This window comes from Bos indicus, chromosome 2 (assembly GCF_029378745.1).
Source record: "Bos indicus isolate NIAB-ARS_2022 breed Sahiwal x Tharparkar chromosome 2, NIAB-ARS_B.indTharparkar_mat_pri_1.0, whole genome shotgun sequence".
In the NCBI taxonomy this organism is placed as follows: Eukaryota; Metazoa; Chordata; class Mammalia; order Artiodactyla; family Bovidae; genus Bos; species Bos indicus.
This window is the reverse complement of record NC_091761.1, coordinates 112910345-112934021: the sequence shown is the minus strand read 5'-3', so window position 1 is coordinate 112934021 and position 23677 is coordinate 112910345. Positions and strand designations below refer to the sequence as shown.

General features: G+C 39.9%; 1 protein-coding gene across 9 annotated transcripts in view; it reads left to right on the top strand.

Moving 5' to 3' along the window:
- Positions 1-23677, top strand: part of DOCK10 (dedicator of cytokinesis 10) — a 304825-nt gene that overhangs the window by 192290 nt on the left and 88858 nt on the right. For all 9 annotated transcript variants that reach the window (XR_011562013.1, XM_070773197.1, XM_070773206.1 and 6 more), the window contains exons 12-15: positions 12511-12732; positions 12915-13037; positions 15353-15435; positions 22599-22721. Coding sequence is in view for 8 of the 9 variants with exons in the window: in XM_070773197.1 (XP_070629298.1) it covers positions 12511-12732; positions 12915-13037; positions 15353-15435; positions 22599-22721 (551 nt within the window). In the remaining variant the exon portion in view is untranslated. The remainder of the gene's footprint in view (positions 1-12510; positions 12733-12914; positions 13038-15352; positions 15436-22598; positions 22722-23677) is intronic.

Below are 23677 nucleotides of genomic sequence, written 5' to 3'. Positions count from 1 at the left end.
CAGAAGAAGTAACAAAGGGACTCTGCTTTATGGTTCTTTCCATTAAATCAGCCCAATAGTTCAGAGTTTCCAGTTTGTATCTTCCTGGTGGAACTTTATGGCTTTTAAATCCACATTTTTAATGTTCATATGTTAATTTTAATGTATATTAGAGAATATTTATAATGAACAAATTAACCCTGTGATTTCATAGCTACTGCTGCTTACAACAAGGCTAAATAGTGAGTCAAGTAGAATAATATATAAATATTAAATAAATAATACACGTAAATGGTAGGGGGAAAAGGTGCTTCACTGATATTTGGGAAACATCACTGTACTCATTAAATCAATACAAGATTCCTCTTCTTACTAAATGGGCTCTCTTGAGAGTTCATTTTTAGTATTCTAAGGGACAGTTCTATACTAATTGTGAATGTATGGGTGGGAAGGGCACATTTTGATAGCATAAATATTGTCAAAGGTTGAACTATAAAGAAAGAAAGAAAAAGTACTCAATCTTAACATCAAAAATCATTGTTAATATATTGGTGTGTTCCTTTTCATTCTTTTTTAATGCATTCTGTTCTTATTTCTAATAAATCATCCCTCAATTTTCATCTTTCACCTTAAAGAACTTATTTCCAAATCCATGATACAAGCCACATCTGCTTTTAGAAGATAGAAACAGTATGACATTTTTCTGCAAATTGTATACACAGTCCGTACACCTCTCTATTTATGATGTAGTAAAATAAGCCTTGTTAGTTTGATGGTAAGTAGCAGGCAAATGGGTGAGCCCTTTCAGAAAGACTGTAACCTGCTTCCCGTGGGTCTTCAGGTACCTTAATGTTTCTCTGAGCCTCCTTCTTCCTAGTCTAGTAGCAGGGTAATGGTGTGTGCTGTGGACCTCAGGTTTAATGAGGAGAATCTGTAAATATGATGCATGCAAGATATTGATGTTTTCAGTGTTACCTATGAGATTCTTGTTGACAAATGAGCTAAAACTTAAATGTATTTCCAGTAAGAATCTTCCCCCAAAATGAAGCTTCTTCATATTTTATAAACTGTAACTTGCCCTAGGTATGTGACAGAGTGAAAGTAGTTAAAGTTGAGTTTATTCATTCTCGAGCAAATACTTTGTTCAGTGCACCTAATGGAGCTAGACTTGTTCTAGTTCAGTTCAGTTCAGTCGCTCAGTCATGTCCGACTACCATGTGACCCCATGGACTGCAGCACGCCAGGCCTCCCTGCCGTCACCAACTCCTGGAGTTTACTCGAGCTCATGTCGATCGAGTTGGTGATGCCATCCAACCATCTCATCCTCTGTCAACCCCTTCTCCTCCCACCTTCAGTCTTTCTAAGCATCAGGGTCTTTTGCATTGAGTCAGTTCTTCGCATCAGGAGGCCAAAGTATTGGAATTTCAGCTTCAGCATCAGTCCTTCCAATGAACACTCAGGGCTGATCTCCTTTAGGATGGACTGGTTAGATCTCCTTGCAGTCCAAGGGACTCTCAAGAGTCTTCTCCAACACCACAGTTTAAAAGCATCAATTCTTCGGTGCTCAATTTTCTGTATAGTCCAGCTCTTACATCCATACATGACTACTGGAAAAACCATAGCTTTGACTAGATGGACCTTTGTCGGCAAAGTAAGGTCTCTGCTTTGTAATATGCTGTCTAGATTGGTCATAGCTTTTCTTCCAAGGACTCTTTACAACCCCATGGACTATACAGTCCATGGAGTTCTCCAAGCCAGAATACTGGAGTGGGTCGCTTTTCCCCCTCTCCAACAGATCTTCCCAACCCAGGAATCGAACTGGGGTCTCCTACATTGCAGGCAGATTCTTTACCAACTGAGCTATCAGAGAAGCCACAGACTTGTTCTAAATACTGGAGAAACAGCAGGGAACAAGATAAACAAGTCCCCAGCCTCTTGAAGATTAGAATCTTTGGGAAAAGACCAAAGTAAATAAGGAAACAAATGAATTAACAAGAAACTTTCACACTGTGCAGAGTTCTTTAAAGTAAATCAATATATAGAGATATGATACAGAATAACTGAGAGGAGGGCTACTGAGGATAAGATGACCGCAGGAGACCTCTCTGAGAGGGTGACATTTGAACAGAGACCAAGGTTGAGAAAGGGAAAACATCAGGTCAGGGCAAAAGGTTCCAGGCAGAAGAAAGAACAAGTGTGAAGTTCCCTGAGACTGGTAAACATTGGCAGAGTCTAGGAACTGAAAGGAGATAGTGAAGGGAAGGGCAGACCAAGATGGGGTGGGAGAAACAGCGCAGAATAAGAGTAGATCGGGTCTTCTACACTGTAGTGAAGAGTTTGGATTTATCCTTAGTGTAATTGGAGGCGATCCTAGGGTTTGAAGCACTTTAAAATGGTTTGATCTAATTCTAATTCTTAATTCTAATTTAAGAATTTGTGTTCTTAAAACATCCCATTGGAGGAATGGACTGAAAGAAACGAGGTGACTAAGGAAAACAAGTTTATTACTACAGTTCACAGTGTGGCTTGCTCTAGGACTGGCAAAGAGGAAGGCGAGCAATGGATGGGTTTGACTGACGTTTTGTAAATCGAATTGACAGATTTTTTGGATATATGGGATATTCAGGATAAGGAGAAGAAAAATCTCAAGGATGAGTCTCTAAGTTTTGCTTTAGACCCTTATATGCATAGGGGTGTCATTACTAGGAGGATAAGACTAGAGGAAGAGCAGATTTGGGGGATACAGGCCAAAAAGTACATGATGGATATGTGAAGCGTAATTGGCCTATTCAATATCCAAATCAAGATGTTCATTAGGCAGATTCAAACACAGGTTTAGAACTCAAGGGAATGGCATGAGCAGAGATATAAATCTGAAAGGCTAGTCCAGGCAGTGACTTACAGGGAATCATGTAGAAATTTCTGTGTATGTAGGAAATATTAAATGAATGAATACTGAAGTGACCAAAGAAAACTCAGAAGGAATGGTCATTGATGTAGGGATAAACCAGGAAAGACTGACTCACGATGCCAAAAAAGAGAGTCAGCTGTGTGGAATGGTGCTAAGAAGCTGAGTAACATGAAGCCAGAGAAGAGCATGGTAGATGTGGCCACGTGGAGGATGACTATGGCAGGAAAAATGTTCCTTTATGTGAAAGTGTTAGGAGGAGTATTCAGAACATATTTTCACTTGGGATTTAAAAAAATAAAACTAGAAACTTAGTCTTGAAGCTATTTAGAAATATCAGGAAAATTTAACCTAAATCATAATATCACTTAATCATTTTATTAAATAAAAATGAATTCTTTTTTTGACCAAATACATCCTTGTTGTTGTTTAGTTGCTAAGTCATGTCTGACTCTTCTGCAACCCCATGGACTGTAGCCCACCAGGCTCCTCTGTCCATGGGATTTCCCAGACAATAATGCTGGAGTGGATTGCCATTTCCTTCTCCACGGGATCTTCCCAACTCAGGGATCAAACCCAAGTCTTTTGCATTGGCAGGCAGGTTCTTTACTGCCAAGCCACCAGGGAAGCCAAAGTACATCCTTCAGTTCAGTCGCTCAGTCGTGTCCAAGTCTTTGTGACCCCATGAATTGCAGCATGCCAGGCCTCCCTGTCCATCACCAACTCCCGGAGTTCACCCAGACTCACATCAGTTGAGTCAGTGATGCCATCCAGCCATCTCATCCTCTGTCATCCCCTTCTCCTCCTGCCCCCAATCCCTCCCAGCATCAGAGTCTTTTCCAATGAGTCAGCTCTTCACATGAGGTGCCCAAAGTACTGGAGTTTCAGCTTTAGCATCATTCCTTCCAAAGAAATCCCAGGGCTGATCTCCTTCAGAATGGACTGGTTGGATCTCCTTGCTGTCCAAGGGACTCTCAAGAGTCTTCTCCAACACCACAGTTCAAAAGCATCAATTCTTCGGTGCTCAGCCTTCTTCACAGTCCAGTTCTGACATCCATACGTGATCACAGGAAAAACCATAGCCTTGACTAGACGAACCTTTGTTGGCAAAGTAATGTCTCTGCTTTTGAGTATGCTATCTGGGTTGGTCATAACTTTCCTTCCAAGGAGTAAGCGTCTTTTAATTTCATGGCTGCAGTACATCCTTGCTGCTGCTGCTAAGTTGCTTCAGTCGTGTCTGACTCTGTGCGACCCCATAGATGGCAGCCCACCAGGCTCCCCTGTCCCTGGGATTCTCCAGGCAAGAATTCTGGAGTGGGTTGCCATTTCCTCCTCCAATGCATGAAAGTGAAAAGTGAAAGTGAAGTCGCTCAGTCGTGTCCGACTCCTAGCAACTCCATGGACTGCAGTCCACCAGGCTCCTCCGTCCATGGGATTTTCTAGGCAAGAGTACTGGAGTGGGGTGCCATTGCCTTCTCCGAGTACATCCTTAAGTGTGATTAAAAACTCAAATTTATAAACAAACATCAAAGAGAATGGGCTTTCTTTCCAGTGCCAGGGACATGTGACTCCCTCCACGTGGATTCCTATGTGTGCGTGTGAAGTCATATCAGTCGCGTCCGATTCTTTGCAACCCTATGGACTGTAGCTCTCAAAGCTCCTCTGTCCGTGGGATTCTCCAGGCAGTAATACTGGAGTGGGTTGCCATTTCCTTCTCCAGGGGATCTTCCCAACCCAGGGATCGAACCCGCATCTCTTAAGTCTTGTGCATTAGAGGGCTGGTTCTTTACCACTAGCGCCACCTGGGGAGCCCGTTGGATTCCTATCTTTATATTAAAGCCCATATTCAGTAGCTAGATGTTCGTATTTGGCACAGTCTCGACAAGAGAATATGTCCAATTCAAAGAGCAGCTTTCGGGAGCCCTTTCATATCTGTCAGGCCAAAGGGATAAGTTGTTTTCAAGTGTTCTGTTTGTATCATTTTTAATTAATTTTGTAATTGATACAAATGTTAAAACAACAACTAAGAAAATACTTTTAAGAATAATTTCAGTGCTTATAAACAATGTAAAAACCTGATAAAACAGCCTCATCTGGACTCAACTTCAGTTTTATATGTAATGGCATTGTTTTAAAAAATCTTTTTGCGATTATTCAGTGACACTCATTTATTCATGTCGCTATTTTTAAACTCATTGTTTTTAACTCAGCGAACATGCTTTTAAACTAATTGAAATGTTTCTCCAAGTTGCTGAAGAGCCAACAACAATGCAGTTGCATTTAATGAATGAGCTTTTAAAAAGACTCCGCAAAAGAACTTTTTCATGATGAGGAAACAATATTTGACAGCATATAATTTTTCAGTCAGTCAACTGAAAACCAACTTCAAGTTGATGGCTTTAGAGTATAACATATTTCTTTGAAAACAGAAATTGATCCAAAAATCTGAACTAATGAAGCTGCTTTACAGCAGAAGTACATTTAGAATTTCATGTTCTTAAATTTTTTTAAAGAGAAGTACAGAATTTTAAGCAAGAAACCTGTGATGATTCATTGGGCTTTGTAGGTGTTTTGCTATATTTATTGAAAAACCAGTGATTCAAAAAGTAAGATGTGACATTTAAGTTGAAAAGGTGAATTGGAAGAAATAAGTGAATCACCATATGAGCTTTATTTTTGATTGATTATCAAAGTAGGTAATTTATTTCCATTAACAAAACAGAAGTGAAAATCAAAGGGGGGCAATCTGCAAAATAATAATAATAAGGATTTTTTTCTTTGACGTTCAATGTGTTTTGGGTTCCTACCTGAATTATTTCATTTAATTTTGTATTTTTCATCTCTTGGCAGACTACCAGTACCACAAACCAGGAGTTTTTCTAAATTAAATTGGTAAAATATGAAACTTTTACATTTTGTCTTATTTTTTTTAATTTGTTGAATTTTATTTTATATGTATAATTCTAACAGCAAGGGCTCTGCCAAATATTGCTAATATTAAGGAATTAAACTAATACCCTTATTATAAGCTGGCCATATTCCTGCATTTCAAAGGACACAAGATACTTATTAAACATTCAGCAAAATCTATGGCATGAGTGAGTCTGTATAGTGATAAACTTGCTCACAATGTGTTTTTTGTATATAACCTACAATGCACCACCCTTATGGCAGGAAGTGAAGAGGAACTAAAAAGCCTCTTGATGAAAGTGAAAGAGGAGAGTGAAAAAGTTGGCTTAAAGCTCAACATTCAGAAAACGAAGATCATGGGATCTGGTCCCATCACTTCATGGGAAATAGATGGGGAAACAGTGGAAACAATATCAGACTTTATCTTTTTGGGCTCCAAAATCACTGCAGATGGTGACTGTAGCCATAAAATTAAAAGACACTTACTCCTTGGAAGAAAAGTTATGACCAACCTAGACAGCATATTGAAAAGCAGAGACATTACTTTGCCAACAAAGGTCCATCTAGTCAAGGCTATGGTTTTTCCAGTGGTCATGTATGGATGCGAGAGTTGGACTGTGAAGAAGGCTGAGTGCCGAAGAATTGATGCTTTTGAACTGTGGTGTTGGAGAAGACTCTTGAGAGTCCCTTGGACTGCAAGGAGATCCAACCAGTCCATTCTGAAGGAGATCAGCCCTGGGATTTCTTTGGAAGGAATGATGCTAAAGCTGAAACTCCAGTACTTTGGGCACCTCATGCGGAGAGTTGACTCAGTGGAAAAGACTCTGACGCTGGGAGGGATTGGGGGCAGGAGGGAGAGGGGACGATAGAGGATGAGGTGGCTGGATGGCATCACCGACTCGATGGACGTGAGTTTGATTGAACTCCGGGAGATGGTGATGGACAGGGAGGCCTGGCGTGCTGTGATTCATGGGGTTGCAAAGAGTCGGACACGACTGAGCGACTGAACTGAACTGAACTGAACTGATCCACAAAATATTGGTGGATGAGAGGCATCAGTTCAAGATTAAGTAGCATAAACAAAACTTTAAAAACTTTTTATAATTATATACATTTTAAGAAGTCTATAGTTAATTACATATGCATGTATTTACTTATGTATACATATAATTACTCATGTGTATATATGTACATATATATGTGAATATAATTACATATCTATATTTCTGTCCTTCTATTTAAATTCTGTTGCATTTGACATTTTTCTGGTTGAAAATTATTTCTTTACTAAATCTTTCTCCTTCAGTGTCTGTGATACTCTGGCAGCATTAAATGCTTTTATCAACTTGTTTTTAAAAATCCCTCACCACTCCCCAGTCTTCTTTGTAAACTGGTTTTCCTACTCTCACCTCTATCCCATGCATGTTCGTATTTCCTGTGATGCCATTTTGCCATTTCCTAGGATTTTCTCTTTTTTTCATTTCATGCTTGAACAGGAAAGCACGACACAGGAAAGCATGACACACCCAAATCTTTCGTTTTCTACTCTCCAGCCCAATTTCCTTGACTGAACTCAACACTCATAATACCCCAGTGCTCCTGGAATGTCCTACAAATGACTTTCTGTACTGAAGAATTCATCTTTGTATCTTCATCCTATGCATTAGTGAATGGCATTGTCATTCAATTAATTTCTATAGTCCCAAACCTAAGGATTTTCTTTAATTCATGCCCCTGTGAACCGTCTCTCCAACCAACCAACACACACACACACACGCAATGAGTTTCCAAGGCTTCTAGTTGTACTTCCCTAATGTTTCTCCAGTGTATTTTCTACAAACACATCCTAATGTTGTGTTTCCACTCTGATCTCACTCTAAACCTGTGTTTTTTCATGTCTTTGTGACTTTGCCCATGTCACTCCACTTACTGGAAGCCCTTATAAACTCCTCTTTACCAAACTTCTACTTCTTTACTCAAATAAGAAAGTCTTCCTTCCCTTTCCATCTTCCTTTACCTTCTCATTTTCCCTTTAGTCACATCTTCCTCTTCCTTCCTAGCATGGTAGCAAGAGGTCGAGGGGGCAGTGGCACTGAGGCTTGGAGCTGAGTGAGCCCTAGAACCCCAGATGATTTGGGGGAGAAAGCCACATGGAGACTCAGAGGTGCCACAGATGCTACTATGATTGGGAGATGGGTTACTTTGAAACCAAAAGTAAACTGATTGAAGAAATAAGTAATTAATGATGAGTCAGGTTTTTCGCTACTGGAAGAAATATTTACAAATATGAAAAAGGGAAAGCTTAGAAGGAACCTTTGAGGATCTTGACTGGAAATGGAGCTACAGCATGAACCCATGAGTTTTTTGCAAATATTCACATACAGATAGTGATAAAGAAATCATTGTTAACACAAGTTCATGTGCCTGAACCACAAAGAGGCCAAACAAACTGAAACATAGGAGCTTGGAGCAGAGAAAGGTTATTGCAAGGCCATGCAAGGAGGCAGGTTGGCTCGTGCCCTAAAAAGCCTCTAGCTCTCCAAAAGGTTTTAGCAAAACATTTTTAAAGGGAAGATGACATGAGCGTCTCAGGGTATGTGATCAGCTTGTGAACAGTTCTCTGATTGGCTGATGGTAAGGTAGCAGGGTCCTGTCACAGGGGTTAACGTTATTCATCTTTAGGCTCAAGGAGGCCTGGGGCTATGTGCTCATGGTCATCAAGTAGTTCTTGCTTTTTAGCGGGTGGGTGGTGGCGGGGGGGGGGGTGGGGTAGGGGGGCGCGGGGGGGCGGGGTGGGCAGGGAGGCGGGGTGGGTTTCATATCTGCAAAACAACTCAGGAAATCTGCATGAAATACTATTATCTAGGGCTTCCCAGGTGACTCAGTGATTAAAGAATCCTAAGTCCGCCTGCCAATGCAGGAGATACCAGTTTGATTTCTGGGTCGGGAAGATCCCTGGAGAAAGAAAGAAAGTGAAGTGGCTCAGTCAGGTCCAACTCTTTGCAACCCCATGAACTGTAGCCTAACAGGCACCACCATCCATGGGATTTTCCAGGCAAGAGTACTGGAGTGGGGTGCCATTTCCTTCTCCAGGGGAATCTTCCCAACCCAGGGATCGAACCCTGGTCTCCTGCATTCTAGGCACATACTTTGCCATCTGAGCCACCAGAGAAGGCCGTGAAGAAGGAAATGGCAACTTACTCCAATGTTCTTCCTAGGAAATCCCATGGACAGAGAAACCTGGCAGGCTACAATCCATGGGGTCACAAAGAGTTGGACACAACTGAGTAACTAAACAACAACTATTAATATTATCTAGGTACTTCAGAAAGACGCTAAAGCAAAGGATATGGGAGAAGGCCTGTCCTGGGAAGACCCCATGGGGTCCTGCTCAGTTACAATTATAGCTGTGAATATTGTGTGTATGTAGGTAATGGCAACCCACTGCAGTGTCCTTGCCTGGAGAATCTCAGGGACGGGGGAGCCTCATGGGCTGCCATCTATGGGGTCACACAGAGTCAAACACGACTGAAGCGACTTAGCAGCAGCAGCAGCATGTATGTGGGTGTGTGTCCCGGAAACAGTGAGCCTAACAAGCACCCAGATCTTGATTTCAAAGTGTCACCCTCATTCACAGGAACCAAGGGTCTTTGGAGGAATGGCTGGGGCATGAAGAGTAAAGACGAACCCAAAAAACCTTGTTGGGTATAGAAAGAGGTACTCCAAAAACGATGAAGACCTGCCATAGAGACATAGGAGCTACAATGAAGGGTGTGCTGCTGCTGCTAAGTCACTTCAGTTGTGTCCGACTCTGTGCAACCCCATAGACGGCAGCCCACCAGGCTCCCCTGTCCCTGGGATTCTCCAGGCAAGAACACTGGAGTGGGTTGCCATTTCCTTCTCCAATGCATGAAAGTGAAAAGTGAAAGTGAAGTTGCTCAGGCGTGTCCGACTCCCAGCAACCCCATGGACTGCAGCCCACCAGGCTCCTCTGTCTATGGGATTTTTCAGGCAAGAGTACTGGAGTGGGGTGACATTGCCTTCTCCAAATGAAGGGTGTACCTCTGGCCAAATCTAGGACAACTTGAGTATCACTCTAAATAATGATAGTAAGCGATGGAAATTTACTGAATAAAATAACAATCCATGAGTCTATACACACACACATATATATATATGTGTATGTGTGTCTTATATGATTTTATACAAGTATTATATTTTGCATATTACGTGTAATAAACTGCCAGTGCAGGGGGCACAAGTTTGACCCCTGGTCAGGAAACTAAGATCCCATATGACACATGACTCAACCAAAATAAAGAAGTAAGGAAAAATATATTTAATGAATATATAACATGTAATATATAGTATTATGTATTACATATAACACAAATAGAAATATTATACTATATAAATAGTAATGATAGCTTACAGTGAATGGTGTCGGATTTGTGATCTCCAAAGATTTAATTTCAGGAACAGGGACCAGGCTTGATCACTCAAGAGCTTTTGTGTAGCAGAGTTTATTAAAGTATGAAAAAGGGACAGAGAAAGCCTCTGACATAGACATCAGAAGGTGGACAGAGAGTGTCCCCCTCGCTAGTCTAAGTGAGGGAATTATAACTTTTTTAGTTAGTTATTACAATAAATCAAAATAATGTCTCAAGGTTGTAAAGATATTACTAGACACACTCCCATAATTTACATTTTAAGAAGACAGGATTAGAACTAAAAATAGAAAGATTTTACCAGACCCACTCCCATAATGTATACATTCTAAGATATCAGGATTAGTCAGAAGGTTTTCAGAAAGAATGCTCAAACTACCACACAGTTGCACTCATCTCACATGCTAATAAAGTCATGCTCAAAATTCTTCAAGCCAGACTTCAACAGTATGTGAACTATGAACTTCCAGATGTTCAGATCAAATTGCCAACATCTGTTGGATCATCAAAAAAGCAAAAGAGTTCCAGAAAAATATCTATTTCTGCTTTATTGACTATGCCAAAGCCTTTGATTGTGTGGATCACAGCAAACTGTAGAAAATTCTTCAAGAGATGGGAATACCAGACCACCTGACCTGCCTCTGGAGAAACCTGTATGCAGATCAGGAAGCAACAGTTAGAACTGGACATGGAACAACGGACTGGTTCCAAATCGGGAAAGGAGTACGTCAAGGCTGTATATTGTCACCCTGCTTATTTAACTTATATGCAGAGTACATCATGAGTAACGCTGGGCTGGGTGAAGCACAAGCTGGAATCAAGATTGCTGGGAGAAGTATCAATAACCTCATATATGCAGACGACACCACCCTATGGCAGAAAGCAAAGAAGAACTAAAGAGCCTCTTGATGAAAGTGAAAGAGAAGAGTGAAAAATTTGGCTTAAAACTCAACATTCAGAAAACTAAGATCATGGCATCTGGTCCATCACTTCATAGCAAATAGATGGAGAAACAGTGACAGACTTTATTTTCTTGGGCTCCAAAATCACTGCAGATGGTGATTGCAGCCATGAAATTAAAAGATGCTTGCTCCTTGGAAGAAAAGCTATGAAAAAGCAGAGACATTACCTTGCCAGCAAAGGTCCATCTAGTCAAAGCTATGGTTTTTCCAGTAGTCATGTATGGATATGAGAGTTGGACTATAAAGAAAGCTGAGCATGAAGAATTGATGCTTTTGAACTGTGGTGTTGGAGAAGACTCTTGAGAGACTTCAAGGAGACCCAACCAGTCCATCCTAAAGGCAAGCAGTCCTGAATATTCATTGGAAGGACTGATGCTGAAGCTGAAACTCCAGTACTTTGGCCACCTGATGGCAAGAACTGACTCACTGGAAAAGACCCTGATGCTAGGAAAGATTGAAGGCAGGAGGAAAAGGGGTCGACAGAGGATGAGATCGTTGGATAGCATCACTGACTCAATGGACATGAGTTTGAGTAAACTCTGGGGGTTGGTGATGGACAGGGAAGCCTGGTGCACTGCAGTCCATGGGGTTGCAAAGAGTCAAACAGGACTGAGCGACTGAACTTCACTTTCAGAAAGGAGAAACTGTCCTCAAGCGGGATACATTGTTCTTATATAATCCTTAGTACAGAGTTTCGGAGAACGCAATGGCACCCTACTCCAGCACTCTTGCCTGGAAACTCCCATGGACGGAGGAGCCTGGTAGGCTGCAGTCCATGCTAAGGGTCGGACGTGTCTGAGCGACTTCACTTTCACTTTTCACTTTGATGCATTGGAGAAGGAAATGGCAACCCACTCCAGTGTTCTTGCCTGGAGAATCCCAGGGACGGGGGAGCCTGGTGGGCTGCCGTCTATGGGGTTGCCTAGAGTCGGACACGACTGAAGTGACTTAGCAGCAGCACAAAATTTAAACTGAGTTTGTTGTGTAATCATCAGTTCTTGGCTTAAAGAAAAAAAAAAAAAAAAAAAACGTTTTATGTGACTAAGACTAAGGAATGTAGAGAAAAAAAAGACATTTGTCCTTTCCTCCTCCTTGAGAATTCTAGACCCCTATCTCCTCCTTGAGAGCCCCAGACCCCTCTCTCCTCCTCTCTCTCTCCTCCCCAGACTCCTTATCAACCTGCCTAGTAATTGACTCTCTCAGTAGTACTTTATCTATTGTGTTATTAAATGCTATACTAAAGAGCCTATTGTCTGTGTAATGGTTTTATGTCAAAACCACCAATTCTTTCTTCTTCCCACAGATTGAGCCTTTTTTTGTGAGTGTGGCACTTTATGACCTCAGAGACAGCAGGAAGATTTCTGCCGATTTCCATGTGGATCTAAACCACACTGCTGTCAGGCAGATGCTCTTAGGGGCATCTGTGGCTGTGGAAAATGGAAACGTAGACACTGTCACTCCCAGACAATCAGGAGAACCTCACATCAAGGGATTTCCAGAAGAATGGCTAAAATTTCCAAAGCAGGTTGCACTTCTGTTTATCTCTCATAGGAGGGAAGATGTTTGTTGCATTGTTCTTACCAATAGATTACATAAGATGAGCAGTTTTCCAAATAAAAATTCCCCTAAAGTTGTACTGTAAAAGTAGACTTTTGTATATGTCTTCATTGTGGTTTCCTAAATGCTTATTGTTTTCTTTGTATGCAGGCTATATTTTCTGTAAGCAATCCACACTCTGAAATTGTTTTAGTGGCCAAAATTGAAAAAGTACTGATGGGAAACATCGCAAGTGGTGCTGAACCTTATATTAAAAATCCGGACTCCAACAAGGTAATACATGATCTTTTTATAAATGATTTCAGTTACTTTCAAGAAACAAAAATCACACTGCTGATAGGTTAAGGTGAACAATGTCAGATTCCTGATCTCCAAAGATTTAGCTTCTGGACCAGGGGCCAGGCTTGATCACTCAAGAGCTTTTGTGTAGCAGAGTTTTATTAAAGTATTAAAAGGGACAGAGAAAGCCTCTGACATAGGCATGAGAAGGGGGACAGAGAGTGCCCTCCTAGGCATGAGAAGGGGGACAGAGAGTGCCCTCCTCGCTAGTCTTAGCAAGGAAATTATATACTTTTTCAATTGGTTATTACAATAAATCAAAAGAATGTCTCCAGGTTGTAAAAATTTACCAGACCCACACCCACAATTTACATTTTAAGATGACAGGATTAGAATTTAACAATAGAAAGATCTTACCAGAGCCACTCCCATAATATACATTTTAAGATACCAGTATTAGTCAGAAGGTTTTCAGGAAGGAGAAACTGTCCTCAAGCAGGATACATTGTTGTTATATAATCCTTAGTACAGAGTTTAAACTGAGTTGTTTGTCGTGTAATCATCTTAAAGAAAAAAAAAGTTTTATGTGACTAAGACTAAGGACGGAGAAGGCAATGGCAACCCACTCCACTCTTGCCTGGAAAATCCAATGGACGGAGGAGCCTGGTAGGCTGCAGTCCATGGGGTCGCTAAGAGTCGGGCACAACTGAGTGACTTCACTTTCACTTTTCACTTTCATGCGTTGGAGAAGGAAATGGCAACCCACTCCAGTGTTCTTGCCTGGAGAATCCCAGGGACGGGGGAGCCAGGGGGCTGCAGTCCATGGGGTCGCTAAGAGTCGGGCATGACTGAGGCGACTTAGCAGCAGCAGCAAGACTAAGAAACGTAGAGGAAAAAAAAGACATTTGTCCTGTTGAGGATTCCAGACTCCTATCTCCTCCTCGAGAGCCCCAGGCCCCTTTCTCCTCCTTGGGGACACAGGACTTATCAACCTGCCTAGGAAGTGACTTTCTCACTGCCTTGATGAATTATCAAGTTTGATAAATATGAGTCTTGAAATAGTCCCTTGTTAGTGAAATGAGTATCCAGTTGGAAATTTTTAAAGTATATAGTCTCAGCTTATGTTTTCTGATACGGTAATTGTAACTGAGAATCTATTGGTGAAAATAAATTTACGAGGATAAAATTTTAACCCCCAAGGACCAAAGTGTTAACAATAATGAAAAGTTAGGATTAATCTGACTGGAAACAAGGAAAAACAGTTTACTAAGACATCAGCAATGCTTATGCAGAACTAAGCGAAAAAGTAAAATAATTGTTTACCAAGTTATAATAATACCTAAATGAAGAAAGAAAGAAGAAAGAAAATGCTGTAAGTTCCTTAAATGGTGGGACTACAGGACATTGTTTCTGCTTTCTCTTTTCAATTACTGCATTTTTTAAATAATTGAATGTTATTATTTTAATAGAAAATAAATACAAAAAGTTTTTATTATCCACCCAAAGATGTATAATAATGTGTAATAATTGAATTTGAGGGTATGTGACAGTTTAGGACAGTGTCTAACATATTTATGAGAGAGTGCTTTAAAACCCAGCCTGCCACCTATTTTTGTAAATAAAGTTTTATTGAAACACAGATATACTGATTCATTTAAGATTATCTTTGGCTGCTTTCCTGCTGTGGTGACAGAGCTAAGAAGCTGAGACAAAGACTACATGGCCCGCAGACCCCTATATATTTACCATGTGACTCTTGACAGAACAGATTTGCTGATTGCTGTCATAACAAACAAAAAGAAATATAGGACAAACTGTGAATGTAAATTTGATAACTCTTTCCATTCAATATTTTAAGGTCTCTTAAGTCAGGAAAAAGAAAGAGGCAGGGGGTGAAGTTGGTATTCCAAGATGAGTGTTTTCTGCATTTAAAATTTCTAAACTAAGAAGAAAGAGAGACTTCTCTGGTGATCCAGTGGTTAATACTCTACACTTCCAAAACAGGGGGCACTGGTTCGATCCCTGATCAGGGAACTAATATCCCATATGCCACGTGGGATGGCCAAGAAGTAAAAAAGGAATAAAGAGAGGATGTTTAAAAAATAATTAAGGAAAGAAAAACCTTATGCAATAATTTGAACACAGATGACATCGTTTCGCTCTTTATAGGGTAGAATCTCTGGGCCAGTAAAGCAGGATTTCACTGATTTTCAATATAAGACAACACAGAAAAGTATTTATTCCCATTTTACATGGACAGTTTCTATAGTGATATTCTAAACAATGTCTCTATTTATTTTTTTCCTTAGTATGCACAAAAGATTCTAAAATCCAACAGGCAGTTCTGCAGCAAGTTGGGGAAATATCGCATGCCGTTTGCTTGGGCGGTGAGGTAGGTTGACAATTGCAATCAACAGAATAGAAATGCATTTATAATCTACGTTGAAAGCTTCAGTTTTGAACACGTCTGTGTTACCTGTTATTTTTAACATGCCAACACCGAGAAGAATGCCAATGTGTTCATCTTCATAAATAAATACCTGGAGTTCCCTAGAAACATGTGTTTTACAATTTAGCAAGCCAGCTCATAATAGACTGGGACCATGACACGGGTGCATTGTATGCATGACCAGGTATCCAATGGTCATAACATCTGTATTATATAAAATTCAGATGGAAGCACCATGATTTCTTATGCAGCTACATATTTTCATCTGTGCAGAAAACACAGATCTATATATGGATGATCAAATGAAGCCATCAGATTGATCCCTGAAACTCTCTGATTTTGGTACTTATTAGTATAGCCACATTTATCAGTACCAGTTGACTCTCTGAGCAAAATGCTGAGTTATGTGGACAATAATGGTGGAGTCACCCACCTGGGTGTATAACCTCTGCATAAAGATCAAAAATTGCCTTTCAGATTTATTTAAACATCAATTACTATTGTCTCTCTCTGTCTTCTTGTGTCTTTATCAGTACTTAATTTCTTAAAGGAAGAAGAGCCTGGCATAGACATGGCAAAAGGTCAACAGTGTACAAACTGAATCAACTAATAAGGATTAATTAGTTCTACCAAAAAAGAACACCTATTAGGTATCCATTTGAATATTGATTACACCCCAATGCAAAGAACTTTAAAATACAGGAGGAAGGGGGAACTGGTTAGTTATGCCATTTTTAGGTCTTACAGTATCCAGTGAGGTGAAGAACCAGAGTATACTCACCAATATCTTTCATAACTTTGATACTGGTATTGAAAGTTGGAGATAGTCCTTAGGTACAGGGAGGAGAAATGTGGAAGTCTGGGGCAGCAGTAATCAAGGTAAACTCATGTAGTCTGTAGGAATCAGTTTGCTCTAAGGCAACCCTCTAAGGAGAAAGAGACAAATGTGGTCCAGATCAGGAGCCATTTATAGACTATAACTTTGAGTCAGTTCCCATTCTGAGTCTCAGGGTCTCCATCTACAGAATGAAGCTGACAACACCTGCCTTGTGAACAGTAGTGCAATCATAAGCACAAAGGCATCTGTCATAAAGCGCATCATAAATATCATTTTATCTCTTTTAATATCTCTTCCCATTCTGTATGAAAAAAGATGCTATTTAGGAATACTGAACCCTTTATAATGAACTTAATTCTTTTTATTCTTCATAAGCTTCAAGAAAAAGGATAACTAAGATGCAGAGAGCAAAAGTGTATACACCAAGAGGGGAAAGGGAGGTCAGGATGAATTGGGAGATTGGGATTGATATATATACATTATTGATACTATGTATAAAGTAGATCACTAATGTGAACCTACTGTATAGCACAGGGAACTCTACTCAGTGCTCTGAGGTGAACTAAATGGGCAGGAAATCCAAAGAGGGAATATATGTGTACATATAGCTGATTCACTTTGCTGTACAGTAGAAACTAACAGAACATTGTAAAGCAACTGTAATCCAATAAAAATTAATTTTAAAAACAGGAAAAAAAGAAAAAGGATGACTAGTTATAATTCAGAAGCCAAACTTTTTCGTGTTAATAAGTATTGTCATTTCCCACAGGACACTCAGTTTGGGCAAGTCGAAGGGCAAAGGCAGGCTGTCCTTTTGCAAGGTGAAATATTCCAATGTAGCAAAATTATAGTAGTGAACACATGTTCTTTTTAAATATTAGAATTATCCTGAGCACTGTTATAAATAGATACTTTAGAGCTAGAGCTGGATTCTAAGTCTCAACTCTGTTTACCAGCCAAGTGAATTTAGACAAGAATTTATAGTCTCTGTTTACCTAGGTTTTTTTTGAATATACAAAAGAGAGGTGTCAATACCTAATTTACTGTTTCAGGGATCAGCAAGTACAACTATGTAATCAATAAAAGATAGCCATTATTAGAAGTCACTAATCTAATATGATTATTAAAAGTCCTGGGACTTCCCTGGCAGTACAGCAGTTAGGACTCTGCACTTCCACAACAGGGGGACCAGGTTCAATTCCTCGTTAGGGAGCTAAAATCCCACATGCTGCTTGGTGTGGCCAAAAATAAGTAAAATAAAACAGACAAAATCTACAAGCAGATAATTCCAGAAAAAGAGCTGCAGAAGGACCCTGAACATATGAGATGTCCATTCATAATTATAATAAGAGACAAGAAAATTCTAAAATAAAAAATTTTTAAAATAAAAGTCTGTATAAAGATCATATCCACCCCCAGCAAGTCTTTTCAGGTCAATTTGGGACAGTGAATAATAATGTGGGAGAAAGAAGTGAAAGAATCGCCCATTATTGAAAGAAACTGAGCAGTTAGGAAAAGCAGTAAGAATCCTACTTTGAAGTTATCTGGTCAGATGTGCTGGAGGAAAGATAGATGAAGTTTCTAGGGAGGTTGGTGATATTACCAACTATTGAAGTATTTATATCTAGGACAGGAAAGCCAACAAAACCACAAGTTTATGCCACATGAATGCCTGATCAGTGGTTTGGTCATAGGTTAGAAAATACCACCAAATACACCACCAATGTGTGTATATAAATATAGATTTACATTTACAGAAATCTCTCTAGCAACTGAGAAAAATGGTTAGAAGAGTATTTCTCAAGATTTCCTGTTAGACCACTTGGGAAAGTGTTATTTAGGGACTTCCCTGGTGGCTCAGATGATAAAGAATCTGCCTGCCATTGCAGGAGACCCAGGTTCGATCCCTGGGTTGGGAAGATCCCCTGGAGAAGGAAATGGCAACCCACCCCAGTATTCTTGCCTGGAGAATTCCGTAGACAGAGGAACCTGACGGGCTACAGAACACTTAATCTAACCACAAAAACAAGTACAAGATACAACCAAAGAAGATTTTAATTTTCCCTTCACAGTGTAGAAACTGCTTTAAATAAATTGTTGATCAAGTCAGGGGAGGGCTCCTTGCTACTCATGTCATTTTGACATGAGCTAGCCTGCTGTCTTATTTGAATACCCTATTGATACTGCAGGTTCTCTGACTCCTTTTCCTTTCCATTCAATTTTCTTGATTGTAGCTTGTCTCATGATACAGCTCTGAGTGTACTCTAAAATCCTTTGGCCCTTAAAATCAACTGCCGCTAAGAAGCCTAAAGTTGACAATAACCTTATAAAGTCATAATATTTCTGCCCAGATGCAATCATCCCACCAGCTGTGAGACACACATATTCATCACTGTGAACATTTTATCTAGGGCTAATTTGGTGCATGTTCTTATTTTTGGCACCAGCTGCAGTGCCATTTTATAGTAAAAAAGATTATATTGAGAGTAGGTAAAGAGAACACATTCAGATGGCTACATACGGTGTTGTACACGCATTGATTCAGGAGAAAGTCAACCTTTACAAATGTGCCTTGCTGGTAATCAAACTCTTTCCACCCATGTAAGGCTCAGAGTTACACGGGCCTAAATCCAGGACAAGAATCTGTTTTTTCTTCCTAAACTTTAAACTTTCGATTTTGTATTAGGCTATAGCTGATTGACAATATTATGTTAGTCTCAGGTGAATGGCAAAGGGACTCTACCATACACATACATGTATCCATTTTCCCCAAACCCCCTTCCTATCCAGGCTGGCACATAACATTGGGCAAAGTTCCCTGTGCTATACAACAGATCCTTGTTGGTTATTCATTTTAAATACAGCAGTGTATACGTGACCTTCCCAAAGTCCCCAACTTTCCCTTACCTCCAGCAACCATAAGTTTATTTTCTAAGTCTGTGAGTCTTCCTGTTTTGTAAGTTCATTTGTATCATTTCTTTTTAGATTCCACAAGTAAGGGATGTCATACAATATTTCTCCTCCTCTGCAGGACAAAAGTGTTTTTGATTTCTTTTCTGTGTCCTATGCAGCATTTCAGATGGACCAGAGTAAAAATGCTGGATTTTCTTTAGAATTAAACAGGACTAAAACAAAAATTTCATTCTTTTATCTATACATTTAGAAAAGACAGTGAAGCAACACCCCCAACAAGTGGTTGTCCAGCCTCTGTCCAAATCCTTCTAATGTCAAAAATTCAAGTATGTCCCAGAGTGGTTCTGTCTTTTTATAGCTCTAATGATTAGATAATTCTTCAGATATATATATATATATATGTATATGTACATATGTATACATGGGGCTTCCCAGGTGGCACCAGTGGGAACCTGCCTGCCAATGTAGGAGACATGAGAGACACAGGTTCGATCCCTGAATTGGAAAGATCCCCTGGAGAAGGGAATGGCAACCCACTCCAGTATTCTTGCCTGGAAAACTCCATGGACAAGGGAGCCTGACAAGCTATAGTCCATATGGTCACAAAGAGTTTGATACAGCTGAAGCTACTTAGCATGCACACATGCACACATATATACATATATAATATATACACATTTTTAAGCTGCTTGATAGTCACTTGTATGTTTTGTCTTCCAAAGCCACAGAAAATGTGCTTCAGTTCTGTGTTGTTGTTGTTCAGTCACTAATCCCATGAGCTGCAGCATGCCTGGCTTCCCTGTCCTTCCCTCCCTCCCGGGGTTTGCTCAGACTCATGTCCGTTGAGTCAGTATGCCATCCAACCATCTCATCTTCGGTCGCCCCCTTCTCCTCCTGCCCTCAACCTTTCCCAGCATCAGGGTTTTTTCCAATGAATCGACTTTTCACATCAGGTGGCCAAAGTATTGGAGCTTCAGCTTCAGCATCAGTCCTTCCAATGAATATTCAGGATTGATTTCCTTTAGGATTGACTGGTTTGATCTCCCTGCTGTCCAAGGAACTCTCAAGAGTCTTCTCCAGCACCACAGTTCAAAAACATCAATTCCTCATTCTTTCTATATATCACAGCTATTCATGCTTATGAATGAAGCTCTCATGGATACCTAAGCTTCTTTTCCTTTAGGCTAAACACAGCATTTTTTTTCAATCACACCCCACACATCAAGGCTTTGAGATCATTGCACACCAATCATTGCTCAACTCTGTCAGTTGGAACAGGACATGATGTCTCAGCCACCCTGAAACCATCTGTGTAAATGAATGAGTTCTCTGCTCTCCTGCCAGTTAGCATATTTATCAAGCAGGGACAGAGTGTGTGGTGCTGTGATCAGTGCTCCTCTGTGACGCTCTGTTCTTCACAATGTTTCCAATGTAATTGAGCTATCTCCACAACAGAGCTATGGATAAGAGCAAAATCAGTGATACAGCTCAACCAATAGATTTCAAGTGACTGATTAACCTTAAAAAAAAAATACTCAATTTAACTTCCTCCTATGAACTCCAGGAGTTGGTGACGGATAGGGAGGCCTGGCGTGCTGCGATTCACAGGGTCGCAAAGAGTCGGACATGACTGAGCGACTGAACTGAACTGAACTGATGTTGAAAAAAATGACACATTCAGACAAAAGTCCTGGATAATATATAAATGAAAATAATCTTCAAGTTAAATATTTTCATTTGTCTCCCACAGTGTTATTTGAGAGAGGACTTTTTTTTCTCTCAGTTACTACTTCACAGAAAAAAACTGAGGAGAAACGTTCAAGGATCCTAAAAATATCATTCTGAGAAATTCCTGGCCCAGCCCTTGTAGTAAAGAATCCACCTGCTATTGTAGAATATGTAAGAGACGGGGGTTCCGTCCATGAGTCAGGAAGATCCTCTGGAGAAGGAAATAGCAACCCACTTCAGTAGTCTTGCCTGGAGAATTCCATGGGCAGTGGAGCCTGGTGGGCTACAGTCCACGGGGCCGCAAAGAGTCGGACACGACTAAACACAGCACATAGCTGATTCATATTCATAGCTCCTGCAGCGTTATTTCATAGAGGACTTTTCTTTTTTCTCTCTCAGTTGCTACTTCACACACACAAAAGAAAAACTAAGGAGAAAGGCTGAAGTATTCTAAAAATATCATTCTGATCCTTTCTTTGCCCATTTTCTAAATTATCTGACACTAAACTCAATCTCTATGATCAGATAACCATTTAAATGACCTTCTCAGCCTATGTATTGAAATCTTTAGCTCATTTAAAGAGTAGTAAGAGTCTCGTGAAGGTTCTTAAGTTAGGAGAAATAAAAATTCAGCATTTCTCTAACACCAAAGACAAATCAATTACACATAGGTTTAATTTTTCTTCGATGGGCACAGAGTATGATAAATCATAGGGAAGAAAAATGGCACTAAGCATGCCATGTATACTTGCTTTTCAAGAAATGTTGCCTCGCATTACTATATTATTGGGGTGAAAAACCTTTATGTATTTTAACCAGATCTATATAATCCCATTGAAATGGATCAAGGAAGGAAATAAATTGTCCAGGTTCATGGTACTCTCTTTGTTTAGTACAAAATGCTTACTCAGGTGTTTTCAATTTTATTTTTGTCTCTGTCCTAAACTTTAGGACATGGGCACCTTTATCTCCATGAAAATGTTAAAGAGTCTGCCTCTCTATACGCATATACACCACCTTATCCCATTTCCTTTACTCGTAAATTCTAATGGCACCACCCAACCCAACATGACCCTAATTTGCCCAGGAAATAATGAAAAAGTAGTAACCTGTGTTTCTATTCCTTTCCACATTCCTAATACTCTATGGCTTTGATACATTAAGTGAAAGTGAAAGTGAAGTCACTCAGTCGTGTCCGACTCTCTGCGACCCCATGGACTGTGGCCTACCAGGCTCCTCCCTCCATGGGGTTCTCCAGGCAAGAATACTGGAGTGGGTTGCCATTTCAATGTAATTTGATACATTACTAAATCATAAATAAATGTACTTGTAATTGATATGGGCTGCTGTCACTTTAAATACTAGGTTGAAAATAAGAAATTAAAGATAACAAATAGAGTATACAAATGAAATTTTTGTCAAAGAAGTTTTCTTGTCTCTTTACTGTATAAGTTCCTTGGAGTTTCTTCCATTTTAAGTGAGAAGTTGAATCACTTTAGTCAACTTAAAAATACATCTTGGTAAATGATATCCAAATCCCAAAAGGGGAGCATTGTGGTTCAGTAGTAGAATTCTTACCTCCCTCCCATGCCAGATATCAAACTGAATAAATATTGTTTTCTTTCAGATCAGTATTTAAGGACAACCAGGGAAATGTGGACAGAGACTCAAGATTTTCACCACTGTATAGACAAGAAAGTAACAAGATTTCAACTGAGGACCTCCTTAAACTAGTGTCAGATTATAGAAGGTAGGACTTGGGGGATACTCTTGAAATCAACATGAATCAGTTACATTGCTACTGTTCATTTATTATTTCTGCAAAAACAATAATTGATTACCAGATTCTTCAAATACCAAGCTCCTTCGAAAACAGATGCTTTGCAGATGACCTCACATATGCCCAGCTGATACCCTGAGTCAGTTTGCCAGAATAATATAGAAGGAGAGTGAAACATTAAACTGTATCAGTGATTGATAGCCATGTAACAAATCACCCCCAAATTTAGTAGCTTAGAACAACATCACTTTTCCTCTTGAGTCCATAATTTGAGCATGGCTAGGTGAGGAGACTTTGTCTCTTCTATATATGGCATCGACTGGAAGAGACGAAAAGAGCTAAAGGACCCATTTTTGAGATAGTGCATTTGATGACTGGCAAGTTGGTGCTGGCTGTTGGCTGGGAGTTTGGCTGGAACTGTGGGGTGGAGACCTTGGTTCTTTTCCGTGGGAGCCTCTCCATCAGATGCTATGGCTTCCTCGTGGCATGGTGACTGGGTTCTAAGAGTAAGCATATCAAGGGACAGACAGAAATGTGATGATGTGATGATGTTAAGCTCTTTCATGATACATGACTTAACTAAAACTGTCAGTCCTCTGACACACTCAGGATGCTTGTACCCTCTGCCTCTTCGCCAAATATTAGCTGTCTGCCTCTCCTGTCTCAGAATCAACAATTTCCTATCAATTAATTTGTTTATCTAGAACTAAAATAATATACTACTATGAAACATGATTAATATTTTCTGTATCTTCAATAAATGATATAGTTCTATTTAACTAGAAGGGAAGTTTGCCCAATGTCTTTTTTTGTTCTGGAAAAAATATAAACCTTTGAAAGCAAAATAAAGGTAGAATTGAGCCAATATTACTTTTTTTGTGATTCTGCAGGACCACTCCTTACATGGGGAGACGCTCCCCTTTTCA